Source organism: Notolabrus celidotus, chromosome 18 (assembly GCF_009762535.1).
Source record: "Notolabrus celidotus isolate fNotCel1 chromosome 18, fNotCel1.pri, whole genome shotgun sequence".
Taxonomy (NCBI): domain Eukaryota; kingdom Metazoa; phylum Chordata; class Actinopteri; order Labriformes; family Labridae; genus Notolabrus; species Notolabrus celidotus.
In genome coordinates, this window is record NC_048289.1 from 29,136,631 (window position 1) to 29,154,560 (window position 17,930).

The 17,930-nt window shown below is 41.3% G+C and overlaps 1 protein-coding gene across 1 annotated transcript in view; it reads left to right on the plus strand.

Annotated features, from left to right (window-relative positions):
* Positions 1–15,839, plus strand: part of tbkbp1 (TBK1 binding protein 1) — a 59,051-nt gene extending 43,212 nt beyond the window's left edge. The window contains exons 8-9 of the mRNA XM_034707168.1: positions 3,746–4,524; positions 6,241–15,839. Coding sequence (XP_034563059.1) covers positions 3,746–4,524; positions 6,241–6,369 — 908 coding nt within the window. The 3' untranslated portion in view covers positions 6,370–15,839. The remainder of the gene's footprint in view (positions 1–3,745; positions 4,525–6,240) is intronic.
* The last annotated feature ends 2,091 nt before the right edge of the window (positions 15,840–17,930 follow it).

The window sequence follows — 17,930 nt, forward strand, 5'->3', positions numbered from 1 at the left end:
TACATTGGACTTCCATCAGATCCGTTTCCGCTGTGGTCTAGCTCCGTGGTCACTCATCCATCAACACCCAATGGCTGCATTTTCTGGAGCAGGACTGCCGGACAGCTGGAGTCATGTGACCGAGGTTTTCCCACAGTAATCACTGAATCAAGGATTCTCCTCCTCCTCTCCTCATCAATGTTGTCTTTCTGGTCCTCTGAAAACCTCTGACCTGTTGACTCCAGGCCTGGCTCCGCTCATCATGACTTTGGTTTGTTGTTGTAGTTAAGTGAAATACGATCTGGTGATAACACAGAGTGTTTTATTCTGAAAATTAACCGGATGTTTTCATTTTGTTTTGGTGAAACCTGACTTCCTGTCCCGCTCTATCTGCTCGGTTGAGATTGATGCGTCGTGCTTCGGCATCAAAATAGAAGTCTTGTGTATCTGATCCAGAGGACTCTGACCTGCCAGATCAGAGACGCAGCTGGAACTGAACAGAGCGGATCCAGTGGAAGCTAACACATTGACTAGAATAGAAACCTATCAGATCTGGTGCCGTGACAAATCGGAGACGAACCGGACATGGATCTGGTGAAATTTGGCTGTTACTGGTCACAGACAGTGGGGCCTTACCTCCTCATTATAGTATATTATAAGATACTGTAGGCTGAGTTCAGCTACAGTACTGGTAGCTAGCAGGATTGAAACAGTTGCAAAGAAACTACACATTGCTGAATGCAATGGAAGTCATCATGTTGGGAAACAGTTTTAAACTTTTCATCAATCAATCTTTATTTATATTGTGCCAAATCACAACAAATGTTATCCTAAGACTCTTCACAAACAGAGCAGGTCTAGACCGTACTCTATGTTCTATTACTAACATAGACCCAACATCAAAACTAGGATAAGATCCAGTCCCATTTTACAGACAGGACTCAGTCTGATCTCATCTTAATCCACCATGAGCAGAGCACTTTGCAGCATTTAGCAAGTTACAGTGGCAAGGACAAACTTCCTTTAACAGGCAGAAACCTCCAGCAGGACCAGACTCATGTTAGACACACATCTGCTGAGACCTGGAGAGAGGGATAGAGGGAGATGAAGAGAGAGAGAGATGATGGTGGTGAGACGGATAGTAGTAGTTGTAGCACAGCAGCAACTCAGAGGAGCCTATGAAACAAGGGAGCTCAGGGACTCCAGAGAGGTCTATGGTTAGTAAAAAAGAAGGTGCTCGTCAAAAGAATAGTTCAATTTATTTAAAAATGGAACTCATAAGTTGTCAAAAAGTGAAAGTAGTAAGTGTTGTATGTTGGTATAATTGAACTACAGTTACTGATGTATCAGTGTTCACGCAATCAGTGGAGATGTACATTTAAAATAAAGTATTGTGGCTATCTTTAGATTGATGCTTGTATTATAAAAACTTTAAATTAAAGCATTATTGTTGGTGTGAGCAAGTTCAGTACATAAATAACTTCCGGCTGTGAATTGTTGCTTCAGTTTTCTCACCTGAAGTAAAAATAGAAACCAGCACGGACATGATGCGGAGAAAAACTTACAACTGCAAAAACAGTAGCAGCACTTTTCTCTTCCTGCACACACACTCACACTCACACACACAGACTCACACACACTCACACCTACTTGATGTCTCTTTAACGTGCCCTCCGCGGACTAAAAGGCAGCGTATGCACCGCCTCTACTGAGCTCTTCATCGTGCAAACTGCATGAAACATTGAATAAACATGTTTTTATTTATCCAAACAAAGAACACGTTTCCCCTGAGGTAACATCGTGTGACATTAATTCAGAAATGTGACTTGAACGCACCCCTGTGTAATTAGAAACATGACTGTGGAAGTGATTTGATCGCCTCTAGGCTATCTTTAACAACAAAACAAATGCTTTCATGAGTCGTTGAAATTAAAGGGGGATCAGGGAATTTGTGAGGAGTCATAAAAAGTCTCCTGGGTGATCTTCTGTGAGAGACGGCGTGAACAGAATCGTCCTTTTTCGACGGTTTCCTTCAAACTCAGGAGCTCAGAAAGCGTTTCAGATCACAAACACCCTGTTGTGTTCACACCTCCTTAAACGGGCCGTGAATGATGTTTCCTCCTTGGTGACTGACTCATCAACATGTCCTGTGATCACATGAAACTGCACCACTGTACCCGGGCAGATCACAAAAACAAAGAGGAACATTTCTGCTAACCAAATAACGCAATGACTAAAAGGAAGGAAGGATCGTTAAGCACAAGGTGACAACCTCTTCTGATTCAATCAGATCGAACATTTCAATTTGAGCAACACTCTGATGATGTGTTACAAATCTGTATCACCATGTTGTTATTTCAACAACGTAGATTGAAAGTTAAAGCTCCTGTAGGGAATTTTTAGCTGGTTATGAAACCGACTGACATTAATACTGAAGCCTCTTTATGACGTACGAAAACAAACAAGGCCACCAGGAAGAAGACTGATTATTTCATTGTGGTAATTTTTAATATCCAAGTGTTGTTAGAATTAACAGAAAGCTGACAAAAGAGCCTCTTTTTACATTTTCCATGGTTCAGTTTCTTGATTAATTCATTACATTTGACTGTTGAAAGAAAGTAGGGTTAGACTTTCGGTTAAACAAACAAAAATAAAGCCCATTGTGTCCACAGGGGGGCGCCAAAGTTGACACACATCTCTAGCACCTCACAGAAGCTTTAATCACACATCTAGTCAATGTGTTAACTTCCACTGGATCCGCTCCGTTCAGTTCTGGCTGAGTCTCTGTCTCCGGCAGGTCAGAGTCCTCCTGATCAGATACCCAAGACTTCTATGTTTGCCGGATGCCGGAGCATGACGCGTCAATCTCAACAGAGCAGATGGAGCGGGACAGGAAGTCAGGTTTCATCAAAAACAAAATGCAAACATCCGGTTAATTTTCAGAATAAAACACTCTGTGTTATCACCAGATCGTATTTCACTTAACTACAACAACAAACCAAAGTCATGATGAGTGGAGCCAGGCCTGGAGTCAACAGGTCAGAGGTTTTCAGAGGACCAGAAAGACAACATGGATGAGGAGAGGAGGAGGAGGAGAATCCTTGATTCAGTGATTACTGCAGGAAAACCTTGGTCACATGACTCCAGCTGTCCAGCGGTCCTGCTCCGTGCTGCATTCTGAAAAACACAACCAGTGGGTGTTGACGAATGAGAGAGGACGGAGCCGGACTGCAGTGGATCGGAGACAGACCGGACACAGATCTAGTGGAAGTCCCATGTTACTATTAGCAGTGAAACTGGGACCCACTGGAAACAGATGAACATGCATTTCACCAAGGGGATGTGAAGTAATGATCAACCAAAATATGACTGGATACTTGTGTATGCTCAGAGAGGTTAGAAGAGTATCAGCCTAGCTTTCAGTTAGTTTTCCAGTTCTTCCTTGTGGATTGAGTTCAGAGCTCTGTCCAGTAGTTCTTCAAATCCAAACTTTCAAACCTAAAATGTCACAGTTTCAAATCCAAAGCAGTGAAATTATCCAAAAAGTGGCACTTCTACTAACATGTTGCTTTACATGGAAGATGTGTTGTTCCAGAGGCCTAAGTTTGGGTTTCTCGTCACCCTGGACATAACTCACTACCACTCACATAAAGTCCCAGTGGGGTGGAGGAAGGTGTATCGCTAATTGAAGATGTTAAGGCTGAAATGTAAACTGTTAAAAGAACTGTTTGTTTTAAACATGATTATTTTTCTTCTGTTTCCTCAGTCCAGCGTCACTCTCCCATCCACCACCAGCGTCACTCTCCAGTATCTCAGCGCCACTCGCCCATCTCACAGCGCCATTCTCCGGTCCCACCTCCATCACACCACTCCCCAATCCAACAGAGACGCTCCCCAGTGCCGCAGCGTCTCTCCCCGGACATGCACCGCCGCTCCCCGCTGCTGGACGTCAACAATGGACCGGCCTCTTACTCCTGCCGGCCGCCCAGCCAGCACCTGAGGGCCAGCTTCCAGGGCCGCCGCAGTTACTCAGAGGTAGCCGACCCCTCTGCTTACCAGTGCCCTCCTCGCTTTTCCCTGGACCCCGTCTCCACCCTGCCTAAGCCCCGCCCTTACATCGAGGGCTACTCAAAACAGGTGCAACATATAGGCTCTCCTCATGGGCTGCAGCACAGAGGTTCCCCGTCTTCCCATCAAGGAGGAGGGGGAGACGGGGGCCACGGGGAGAACTCCATGCGCCACTCAAGGGAGATGCCTTTCCCGCTGTCTGAGGTGGCTCACCTGCATTTTGAGCCTCCTCCTCCTTCCACGCCCGCCCCCCATCCCCCGCAGTCCTCCGAAGACGAGGAGGAGTGGAACTGCCCGCATCCCATCAGCCCACCACGGACGCTTGGCGTGCTTTCTTCTGCAGTGCCAAGCGGTGTCATGAGGGGCCCGGCGTCCTGCTCGGCCTTCCCTATCCCTCAGAGGTCCAACACCCTCACCTGCCCGCCACATACGGGGTACATGTCAGCAGAGCACGCTCAGTCCTGGCCTTCAATTAATGTGAGTACAAAAGAAGGAACTCATGAAACAGAATTATTATTTGTATGCAAAGAGTTATATTTCCTGACGTGGAATGCCAAAGCCTTAGGCGGGGAGAGCACACCTCCTCTCCCTTTCTTGTGCATACATGAAAAGCAAAGGCAGGGAGAGCAGCAGCAAAGATCCCGGGGGTACAGAACAGAGCAGGCACCAGTGAAAAAACATGTGACACTGAAAATGAGACCCAGCATTAAGAGAAGAAGCTGAGTAGGAGGCGGGTTGTGAAGCGGTTTGTGGAGGAGGCAGGACACTTAGGTAGGCAAAAGCGGTTTCAACAGGACGCCCATTTTGACTTTCGCCAAGGCTCATGGCTGACCTATCTGCTGATATGGGCTGGTGTTGAGATCAGCTAATGCACTGTGGGTTGGTACGTTGTGTTCAAGATCCTCACAAGGGCTTTAACCTGTGCTGGACGATAGGGTCACCTATGTTCAGGATTCTTATAACGCCTGCATCTTTATGTGCTTTCAAAGCGTCCTTCGCCTCTGGGTTCTAAGTGGCGGGGGCCTTTTGTGCCTTTTTTTGACACGAGTCCTCCTCTTGTTCTATGATTGAAGGTGTTTTCATGGTCCTGCATAACCCAGTTCTACATACCAGGGCCTGATTTTTCATTAACTCCCATGTCCCCAGTGTCACATGTTCACAACATGGTCCTCACAGAGGTCTGAGACTGCAGCATCCTTTGCTCCCCCCACTATTTTTAGGGTCATGATGTAAGGGGGGCATGACGACTTTTTTCAGTGTTGGGGTGTAACGGGATACGATTACTTTTTACAGGGTCGGGACATGAGGGGGTGTATGGCGTCTTTTTTTAGGGTTGAGCTATAAGGGGGGTATGACCACTTTTTTTTAGGGTCGGGACATAAGGGAGTGTATGACTCCCTTTTTCAGAGTTGGCATGTAAGAAGGGGGTATGATGACCCTTTTTCAGGGTCAGGACGTAAGGGGGGTATGACTCCTTTTTTTCAGAGTTTGGATGTAAGGGGGGTATGATGACTTTTTTCAGAGTTGGGATGTAAGGGGGGTATGATGACCCTTTGTCAGGGTCAGGACGTAAGGGGGGGTATGATTCCTTTTTTCAAAGTTGGGATGTAAGGGGTTATGAAGACTTTTTTCAGAGTTTAGATGTGCTCTCAAGGTCCTGTTTTGACAGGAACCTTTATTCTTCAATCCTGAACCCTAGTTCTTACATCAAAGTTCCTCAGGACACACTACAGTCCCTCAGGACACACTACGGTCCCTTTAGAACTATTTTTAAGTACATATTTTGGGTCCTTATTTCATGGAAATCATATTTCCCTGCTGACGGTGAATTGGATCAGAGATTCAATTCATTTCCGAAGAACTGTTGAACTATACCTCCAATCTGTTTCATAATCTCTCTGAACTAAACCGTATCCCACAATGAATCAGGAGCAGGATGAGTGTTTCCACCTGGGTTTACTACCAGTCTGTCTGTTTCACTGTAACGACTCTAGTTGTGTAAGTCTGAAGTGCTCACTCTCCAAGTAGTGGTGTAATTCTGTTCCCTCCCACAGGATGACTAATGCGGTTCAGTGACGTGAGAAAGTTTAGGAACTGAATGTGATTGATCCTGAAATCTAACTGTGTATATTCATGTGTGTGTGTGCGTGTGTGTGTGTGTGTGTGTCCCCATGTGTGTGTGTCCGTCCACAGCTCTGGATGGAGACCGAGGAGAGCGACATGCGGAGCTGCCCTCTCTGCCAGCTGATATTCCCCGTCGGTTACCCCGATGACGCGCTCATCAAGCACATCGACTCCCACCTGGAGAACAGCAAGATCTGATCGCCATGGCAACCAGCCCGCACACATCTGCGCTCTCCTCTTATAGATTATGTAAGAGAATTGGCGAGAGCCGGCCCCGGGGGCAAAGTCACAACGTAGAATCACAGGCGATCCACTTAGGGGAGCACACAGGCTGGTTACATCCGTCGGTGGAGGTGCGAAAACCAACGGTCACATTTTAAAGAGCGGCGCCGCAACACCACAGAGATCTGCCAGGACGGGTCTTTTCACTGATCGCCACAAAAGAAAGCTTCGCCTGTATAATGACTGGCTCTGGTTGCTTCTGTTTTTTGAGTCTTGTTGTGTGGTTTCAGGCAGTTTCAGGTGTTGTGCTGTTTTTCGCTTCACAGTGTAGTTTGAACACTTTGATTTAGCAAAGTAAGCCAAAGACGAGGCGTGAGTGAGAGAGTGAGAGAGGGGGGCAGGTGGGACGGGTCAGGGGCTCTGCATGTTACAGAATAATTTTCAGTGTTAGTTAATGATCAGGGAGAACTGAGGTGTTTCTTTTTTTTTCCTCACAGCTCAGCTTTGAAAACACCGTACACCTGTTGGGACGTTTTCTTTTCTCACACACACAAACTACGGACTATTCGGGGAGGATTCTGTGCCGAGGACGCTGATCTGGTAGAAGGTGGCTTATTAAAATGATCTGACAGACAGAGGAAGGCATTTAAGGGAAGGTTTTGATGCTGAAAGCTCCTGTGAGGCGGACCAAAATCAACACCGATTCCTCTGGATGAGCTACAAAAGCTAACAAGACCATCAGAGGAGGCAAAGTTATTTTACATGCCAGCCACAGGGTTGGTATCAGGTGTCAGCAAAGCTTCATTTTGAGTCACACTTTAGATTTTCAAAATAAAGACAGGTGAAATGTCTTTGTTAGAAACACTACTTGCATGTGTTCGAGACAAAATGAGCAAGGTGAATCGCAACCTAAACGTCACTCACAGGAGCTTTAAAAGGAGAAACTAAGAGAGGATTCAGGCTGTCTGTCGATCAGGGTTTGATGCCAGTTCACTCTCACTTCTCTAAAAACGAGGGAGTGTGTGTGTGCATGGCTGTGTTCAGTGATGCTGTTTTTTGCACTGGCGGCACAGATTTTCTCCTCAAACCAGTTTTATTTTGTGCACTTAGTTGAAAATTGTTCAACTTCTGGTGCATTCAGAATCAAAAAGAGGCGGGGCTTCTGCATGAATTCTGTCAACAACAAGGTGGAGGGTCTGCACAGAGGACCAATTTCCAGGGCTGTGTTCGAAACCGCTTGCTACATACTACCTATGAATGTAGTACACAGTACATACTGCACACTACGTTTGAAGGTGGTATGTAGTATGACTGTTGTGTGATCTGTTCTGCAGGATGCTGGGTCAGGCGTCGCTGGATTTTTCCTTTTGGAAAGCTTTAGCATCCACTTATGATTTAAGAAGTTAAGAAGTGGTTTATATAGAATTTAATAATTAACACAGACATTCAACAAGATTCAAAGGTTTTTATTGTCAATTTTCACTATATATATGAAGACATACAGGAAAAAAGAGATGCTGTTTCTCTCTTCCAGCTCTTAAATAGCAAAAATTTTAACAGAAAATACAATAAAATATAATAAAATACAGTTAAAAAACAGCTTATGTACACAGTGCAGGTAGTGCAGTGCCGTGACAGGTTAAAAATGGACAATGTAAATAGATAACAGTGCAAATGATATGAAGGTGCAGACAGTATTCGAGATAAGTAAATGATTAAGTAAACGGTTAATGTAGTGGGTGTGTTACAGTCCAGGGGGCAGAGAGGGGAGGTAGTGAGTGGAGTTCAGCATCCTGACAGCCTGGTGGAAAAAGCTGTTCAACAGTCTGGTGGAGCGGTACCTTTTCCCTGAAGGCAGGAGACTGAAGAGGGAGTGGTAGGGGTGGGAGGTGTCACCAGCGAGGTGAGGCGGGTGTGGAAAATGTGAAGGGGAAGCACCGATCTTGCTGAACATGAACAGTTACCTCTGTAATTACTGGAAGTTACAAGATTCACAGATGTTTATTTTGCATTACTTCACTGTAAATGTAACGGACCGTTAAATGTATTATACTCCAACACAGTAGGTGGCGATAATGCTCCTAAAAACTGAGTAGCGCTATGCATTGTGGGAAACAGTATGTGAGGGAGACTGGTCCGCTGCATACTGAGAAATTTCCTGAATCAATGCGACATCCAGGTAGTTTTGGCATACTGCAGATTGTGCTCTTGTTCACATCCTACAAACTGAATTTCAACCAATTCAGTACGTACTGCTTGTATAGTAGGCGGTTTCAAATACAGCCCAGGTCCAGAGCTGCTGCTAATGCTCCAACAGAATTTCTATCCATTGGTTTTCTTCTTTCGTTTTAAAATGCATTTACAAATAAGTCAAGGCAGACTAAACGGCCATTTCTGAGTGAGGCAGAAGTTCCTTGGGACAACCTTGCTGGGAGTCGTGCAAGCTGTCAGTGCAAAAAGCAGCGTTAGCAGAAACAGCCCATTTAGAAAGAATTAAACATTCCAGTTTCTCATTTCATCTTCTGACAAACCGTCCAACAAGCTGTGGATCATGAATGTTAAAGTCCGTTTGGAGAAGCCCACAGGTGGCATTTTCTAAAAAATCAGAGTCGTGATGATGCCCTGCAGGGCGGGGCACTGATGATAATGATTCATCTTCTCACAAGTGGAGATTTTTTTTCAGATTATACCTTTTTGCTTGCAGCCTGTTCAAAAGAATCTAAGTATCTTAGCACTTTAAGTTAGCATAGCCTATAAAATGTATCTGTTTTCAGTCCCCATATATATTTTCCTTGATTATTTACTATTTATATTGTCGATCTGTAAGGCAAAAAATATGGAGATATATTTTTGCAAATGTAAACACACAACATGCCTCATGTTGGTGTGTCTCCCTTGTGCTTGTACACGGATGTATATAAAGGATATGGGGTTGTTTTCTGTACAAAGACTTTAAATTATCACCCGGGATTCCCCTCGGTCTTCCTCAAGATCTGACTTTTAAAGAAGTTTGATGTCACCACTGCCCAGACCACCCAACAAAAAAACACAAAAAGGAGACACACACACAGACGGCTGCACGAGAGGAAGATTTCTGACCTGCTCTGAGGAGGAAGAAGCCGCAGGCGTTTGTTTTACTGTGTTTCTATTTCAGAGATCTGACACCAGAAGCATCGTCTCCAATCAGTTATCTCTGCAGGGTTTCAGCAAAGACAATACTCTTCTTTTGATACATGGGTTTAGTTTTTATCTACAGTGGAATCTTAACTCCAGCTCTGCTTATTGAACTCTTTTCTGAAAGAAGAATACAAAGTTACACTGATGTCAGCTAATCCGAGGCTTTCAGTTACATGTGCAGTTTCTAATGTAGGGGACATCCCTGCACACCCACTCATGCATTTAAACTGGTTTTGAAGTTACTGAGGAAATGAAATGAGGTATAAGCAGTCAGGGTAGAGACTGTGGCAGCAGGAGGATGGAGGATGTGATGTAGGTTTTTAAGTCCTTGCATCACGTAACTTCTACCCACCTGAAGTACTCTTAAGCAAAACACCACATCTGTACTTTCTGTGGCTTTGGCCCCGGCTTTGACTTTCCTATAAAGGTTCAAGAATGTCACATACAGCATAAAGGAATATCTGATTAAGGGATAACTCTGGTTAGTTTCCTTTTAAAAACTCAGTTTAAAACTTGTGCAAATGGTTCTAATACTCAAGACGACATGGTTTTCACTTTGTTAATTTCTGGAGGTCTGGGAAAGCGCTTAAATTCACAACAAAAGATTCTGTTTAATTATATTATTTGATTATTTATTGATACTGCTAATGCTGCTAACTCTCCATTAATTTTATGTTGACTTTGTGCACCTTTCTATATTTTAGAGTCTAACTTAAGTGTTTTAAAAAAGGAGAATTTGTACCAATTATTCCATACTTATAATTCATTTTATGGAGCAACCTCTCCTCTGACTAAGGAGGTAAGATAAAAGCAGAGAAAACCTCCTTTAGTTCAGATATTCTGGCTTTCCAATCATCAAACCTCCAGTGTTGAAAATTAAAAGCCAATGCGGAAGGTTAAAATATTGCAGTTCCTCAAGTTTCCACTTGAGGCTCGCTTCAAGAGCCAAGGAATCCCCATTAGGTCCCATGTTAAACTGATATTTTTACAGCTAATTACACATACTTTAAGTTAGAGTATTTAGTTTGCTAAAAATCATCATGACTCAGTTTTGTCAGATTCGTTGTCATGAGTAGAAAACAACTCTTAAAATGTTCTTTTTTTTTTTATGACGGTCATGTCAAGTTGGGGGAAGGACTTGAGGAGGACCCCAGTGCAGATTTTGAATAAAAGGTTTTAATAAACAAAAGAACAAATAGGTACAAACAAAACTACTGAAGTGGCTAAAAAACTAAGTCCAAAATAAACCAGGGAACACAGGAAAGACATACAAAGATCCAACACAGGACAGGGGGAACAGAGAAACTAAATACACAGTAATTAACACAGGTGAGACAAATACGGTAAATCAAGAAGGAGGGAAACACCCAAGAACAGGAAGTAAAACTAAACTGGAAACACAGGGATCAAGAACTACAAAATAAAACGAGAGACAAGACTAAACTATGAATCAAGAAAAAACACAAAGGACTATTTCACCAAACACAAGGAAGACACCTAACAGAATAAACATGAGGAGGAACCAAGGCATGAAACACAAGGAAAAAACTAAACTAAACATCAGCTCATGACAGGTCAGGAAACCTGAACTCTAATTGGCTTCTGGGGGTCTTGCACATTTTCCACCCAAGTTAAAATGTCCCCTTTCCATGCTACAAAAATCCAGGCCTCAAGAATAGATTCTACATTTCAATGTTGAAACTTTAATTTCTAAATAGAACTTACAACATCCACAATTTCAAAAATCCCTCTGAGTCAAATAAAAACTGAAGGAAGTGTAATCAGCAGCCGTGGGCTGTAGTGTCGTTTGCATTCAGTGAAAGATAAAACAGAAAGTTTATTTTAAGGAGAGCACTTCCTCATTCTGAAAAAAGTACCTACCACCTACTCAAACCAATTCCTGGGGAAACCCTGAAAACTGCTCAGAAATTCAAGAGAAAATGAAGCGAAATGGAGTTCAAACTCAAATTTCAGTCAAACCATGCAGCCAAATGTGGTGGTTTCATCTGGATTAATAATAACCTGCCCGATCATCTGACTGCTGACGTCTTTCACCAATAATTGTATTTTTGTGCACCACTCAGAAAATTCAAGCATCAACCATGTGACTGCAGAGTTATAAACCAAATGGGAACAAACTGGAGTTATCCTTTAAAAAAAACTACATCCTGGTGTACACTAAGGCTGCTTAAGATACTCAACCATCAAATTGAAGAGGGCTTTAATGACTCCCAATTATTCTACACTGTATGTATGTTCTTGTATCACTCTGTGTAAAGTATTTAAAGTGTGTACAAACATGTATTTGCAAGTAAACTAATGCAACATGTACTCTATTATCCAACAACTTCAAACTGGAGTGTCTGTAAATCAGTATATATAATCCTAGCCACCACCGACACTCTGAATATGAAATATATGCCAGTTATATACAAGTACTACCCAACACCTTTACCTCTTTTACTCACTATGTAGTGGTTTGTCCTCTAGACATCTGATATTTAACAAAGACAAGCCTGCAGACCAGAACTGTTTTATATGTCAGGATGTGTGACAGTGAGCACTCGTTAGCTCTCACATGTTAAATCAAGTTTTCTTTTCTGACAATACAACCACAGGTACGCCAGAGAAGAATCAAAAATGGATGCCTGTAAGTCATAAAGAAGTAAAGTGGTGATGCTCATTTCTTTCTGATCTGGGTTATAATGCAGTAAAGAAAGGAAGACTGTTAACATTCAGGATGTGCAGATTTACCGTCTACGCTTATGATGGTGTTGTGTTGCATCATACTTTTTAAACTGGCATCAGCAAAACGGTTCAACCAAATCTGGAAACATTAACTCAAACTATAACTTTCTCTGCAAATAATTATTAAGCTCCTCATGTTTATGTATTCTGGTTTGATAAATTATGCCATTAAGAAATCACATAAAGGTTAGAAATGTGCAAAATTACAGTTTACGCCGATGATGGTGTTGTGTTGCATCATATAATTTATTCTGGCATCAGCTAAATTTAGAAGCATTTCAACCAAATCTGGACACATTAAGTCAAACTATAACTTTTCACATGAGTCAGTTCAAATAAATGTTAAGCCTCTGATGTTTAAGTTTTCTGGTTTGATAAATTATGCCATTAAGAAATGTGCAAAATTACCGTCTACGCCGATGATGGTGTTGTGTTGCATTATGAATTTTAAACTGGCATCAGCAAAAGTTGGAAACAGTTCAACCAAATCTGGAAACATTAAGTCAAACTGTTTCCTCTCAATTTTCTCTGCAAAGAATTATTGAGCATCTGATGTTTTTTTATTTGGTTTGACAAATTATGCCATAAAGCAAGAAAGTATGATAATGTTTAAAATGTGCAGAATTATTGTCCTAGCCGATGATGATGTTGTGTTGCATCATGAATTTTAAACTGGGATCACCAGAAGTTGGAAACAGTTCACCTAAATCTGGAAACATTAAGTCAAACTATAACTTTTCATATGAATCAGTACAAATAAATATTGAGTCTCTCATGTTTAAGTTTTCTGGTTTGATAAATTATGCCATTAAGAAATTACAAAAATGTTACAAATGTGCAAAATTACCATCTACACCGATGATGGTGAAGTTTTGCATCATACATTTGAAACTAGCATCAGCAAAAGTTGGAAACAGTTCAACCAAATCTGGAAACATTAAGTCAAACTGTTTCCTCTCAATTTTCTCTGCAAAGAATTATTGAGCATCTGATGTTTTTTTATCTGGTTTGACAAATTATGCCGTAAAGCAAGAAAGTATGATAATGTTTAAAATGTGCAGAATTACCATCTACGCCGATGATGGTGTAGTGTTGCATCATACATTTTAAACTGGCATCAGCAAAATTTAGAAACAGTTTAAATCTGGAAACATTATGTCAAACTATAACTTCTCAATTTTCTCTGCAAAGAATTATGAGTATCTGATGTTTTTTATCTGGTTTGATAAAAGTAAATATTGAGTCTCTCGTGTTTAAGTTTTCTGGTTTGATAAGTTATGCCATGAAGAAAGAAAGTATGACAAAGTTACCTTCTACGCTGATGATGGTGTGGAGTTGCATCTAGGGCTGTCAGTGTTACACATCAATTATGATGCGACTGAGGTGGGAAATACGTCCCTTTTCATCAGACTGTAGTTAAGCTGTCGCTGCATCTTCTTGCCACGTCATGATGGAAAAGTAAAGACATCACTGTTCTTCTAAACGGCTCATTTCACTTTAAAAACTCCAGACGGCTTTGTGTCGAACAGAACTAAAATATCCCAGAACTTTGAGTTTGAGCTAACACCTGCGAGCTAAGCAAACAGGTGCAGCTAATCACACCGATGTCGGCGAGCGGCCACATCACAAAAGCCGACAGAGCTCTATTTGGGAGTGTATGAATCACTCCAGACATGTGGATGAAACACAAAGCAGTTAACTACAGTGCTTGGTAAATGTGTGGCAACTGACTGTTGTGACCAATCATCATGGAGAACAATAGTTTCACACATACAGGACATGTTTGAAACTGAGTCAGCAACTAAGCTGGAACTCCTAATGAGTTACATATGCTGTCATCAAACGTATCTACACTTAAAAACTGTTTTGAAATGATGAATAATGGAATTTTAATATCATTTGAATTTGAGAGATTAATCTGGATTGAAAATGTAATAGCTTGACAGCCCTAGACGCATCATGAATTTGTTAGTTAGCATTAAAAAACTGAATTTGTACAGTAAGCTGAAGTCAGATTTGAAGTTTCACCACCTGAGTTCCTTTTTTCTTCATGGTGCAGACGCACATGTGCAGAGTATGAAGATTTCACTAACACTATGTACTTTGGCTCTTACGGCGGGACAACCTACTTTGGCCTAAAACCACCATAGGTCAACATTGTAGTTAATGATGTTTTTATCATGCTGTAAAAAGAGAGAGATTATATTCAAAATTTGCAAAATTGGCGTCCACGCTGACGATGTTGTGGTGTTGCATCATAACCTCAACAGGCACATAAATGGAGTTTGGACATTTTGAGTTAGGTTTTTAAATTTTAAATGATTACGTTTTAGATCCAGCTTTTGATTGGTCACTTTTTCTTCAAAGCTGAAATGTACAAAGCAGAATTTGAAGATTTGTCCCTTTTTCTTCTCCTACTTTGACTCCAAAACAAAAGGTTATATCTGGTTTTGCTGAGACACAGAGGACACAGTTTGTGTTTTCCTTGACCGTGTCTAAGTGTAATACATGTTGCAGTCGGGTCAAGGTTGCAGTCTTTTTTCTTTTTCATATCTTGCTTCAGAGAGAAGAACATCCAATAGTGTAAAACACTCGTCTACACTGATGATAATGTAGTGTTGCATAAAGTGCAAATCACACTTAAAAAACAGAAGTAGTTAAATTGAATTAAAACATTAAAGGTTCAAACTTGATTATGTTTTACATCAGATTCAGGTACAGGTAGTTATTTTTGAAATTTTCAACTTTTAACCCTCCCAAAAAAAAAAAGCCCTACTTTTGCCCATAAACAAATTATTTCCTGTTTTCACAAAAAAACAAAAGAACAGCTTGTGGTTTTCTTCAGAATGTCAGAGTGAAGAAAAATGCTGCATTGAGATTCATGTTACTGGGATGTTGTTTGCAACCACAACCCGTTGGCAGCAACAAATGTAAACACCCTTCAATATGAGGTCAACATTTGGTGCACAGAAGTTTATGCTGCAACACATCTAAAGCTGTGCTGAGGTCTTTATTTAGAACCACAGCAGCTTGAAGCTAACTCTTTGTTCTGTGTCCACTGATTGTCACAATATAAAACAATCTAAACTCAAAAATCTGGAATTATCTCTGTTTTTCTTCTTTTTGGTGTTTTTACAGCACAGACGAACCTTTGTTTACTTCGAAGGCTCAAAAGGAGACAAATCCAGCAAACTGAATCAAATGTAACTTTTGTTTTATGGTGAAAATTCACTCAGATTTTACTCAGGAGAAAACGGCCAGTTTCATTTTCCTTTCTTGTACAGCTCCACTCTCCTAGAAGTAATGTGAGTCAGGTTGTTCTCCTGTGTAACATTAAGCGCACACTGAGACCTCAGCACTAATGAACTCTCCACAACACTAATGAGCTTCGTTTATGGTGGAACCACTCTGCTGGCGTTGAAGGACATCATGAGTGTGACCCACAGAGGTATATAAGAGTCACTTTTTCTTGCTCTCTGTCTGTAAATATTCCTATAAATAAACTGGAACTTGCACTGAAACAACCTCTGATCTGGTTTCTTTACGGAGCGATGACGACGCACTTCATCTGCACTTCACATCTTCTCTTTTTACTGATTTCAACCTCAGAGAATGAGACACAAATGATGCTAGAAGTGATACAAGGAGAAACACTTTGTATCAAAAGAAAAGTATTTATTTCAACTACTCAGATAAAAAAAACTGACCTCTGTTTCCAGTCTTAAACATTGATAACTCATCATACAGTTTTCAGTCTCTGTTTTCTAACCCTTAAAGTAACACTTCTCTGTAAAATGTATGTAAAAAAAAGAAGTACATTCAGACTTTTATAAGTGCTCCAATCAGAAACAATTTTAAGTGAATAGGAAGCTTTTCATTTTTATGTAACTTCACTTATAAATAAAAATATATTTATCTATCAGTCTATCAATCTATTTATTTATTGCATGTCCAATAAAAGCTGAAACACCATAAGATTATCCTTTTTTAACCTTTTTTTCATCCAAAAAATAATTCCTGAATTTAACTTATTATAAAGTACAACCTGTTAAATGTATTGAATTCTTGAATTTGATTCTTATTAAAAAGCCTATGGAATAATTGAAGCGTTGCATTTCTATAGACATGCCAATTTTAAAAGAAATACAAGTTGGTGTTTTGTTTTCAACAAAAATTAGGTTTATTTCCCAACAAGTAGCAACTTCTGGGGTTGAAAATGAAGCCAAAGCAAAAACTGCACTTCCTCAAGTGTCCAAAAGCTGAGGAATCCTCATTAGGTGTCATGTCGAAATGTTAATTTTTACAGCACATTAAACATGTTTCAAAATACAGTTTTGTAGCCATCCATCCATCCATCCATTATCTTGACCGCTTATTCCATTAGGGGTCACGGGGGGCTGGAGCCTATCCCAGCTGGCTTCGGGCGGAAGGCAGGGTACACCCTGAACAGGTCGCCAACCTATCACAGGGCTAACACAGAGAGACAGACAACCATTCACGCACACACACTCACACCTACAGGCAATTTAGAGTGATCAATCAACCTGAGCATGTTTTTGGATTGTGGGAGGAAGCCGGAGAACCCGGAGAGAACCCACGCATGCACGGGGAGAACATGCAAACTCCACACAGAAAGGGACCCGCCCGGCCGGGGATTCAAACCAGGAACCTTCTAGCTGTGAGGCAACAGCGCTACCCACTGCACCACCGTGCAGCCCCCAGTTTTGTAGCTCATTTCTTAATTGATCTTTATTTGTGTAGCGCCAAATCACAGCTAATGTTCTCCTCAGACTCTTTCCAAACAGAGCAGGTCTAGACCGTACTCTATGTTCTATTATTAACAAAGACCCAACATCAAGACAGGATCAGATCCAGTCCCCTCTTACAGACAGGACTCAGTCTGATCTCATCTTAATCCACCATGAGCAGAGCACTTTGCAGCATTTAGCAAGTTACAGTGGCAAGGACAAACTTCCTTTAACAGGCAGAAACCTCCAGCAGGACCAGACTCATGTTAGACAGACACACTGTAAAATGTTTGATTTTTGTTCTTTAAAAGCATCCATTAAGATAATGAAAAGTCCTGACTCAGATCCACTTTTTTTCAACCTGTGTCTAGTTGGTCAAAAGTTAAGCTGAAACAACATTTCCAATATGGCGGCCTTCATCATTAGACTTTAAAACGTGTCTCCAGAAGCCAATGGGCAACGCCACTGAAGCTACATCCATGTTTTAAACAGTCTTGTTTTGCACTGAATATATGTTATTGATGCAAAAATGTTCAGCAACCCTAAACACACAAACGTGATCTTAAGAGTGTAACATCAAGAACCCAGAAACTACCTGATCTGCTCTACTCATGACTAGAAATCGTTGGATCTGATAAATGAAACCTCGTCTTTTCAGATATCAAATGTCCCAAAAATGTTTCATCAGTCCTTCTAACAAACAATTTTAGACTCCACAAGATTTACCATGATAAAAGCAATCATGACTCATCGTCTTTCATGTCAGTTCTTTTTGAAAGGGGTGCAAACACGTTCTGTTTTCACAGTTGTCATCCAGCCTTTCACATCTCACTTATTTTTGTGCTTTTTAATCAGGATTCAAAA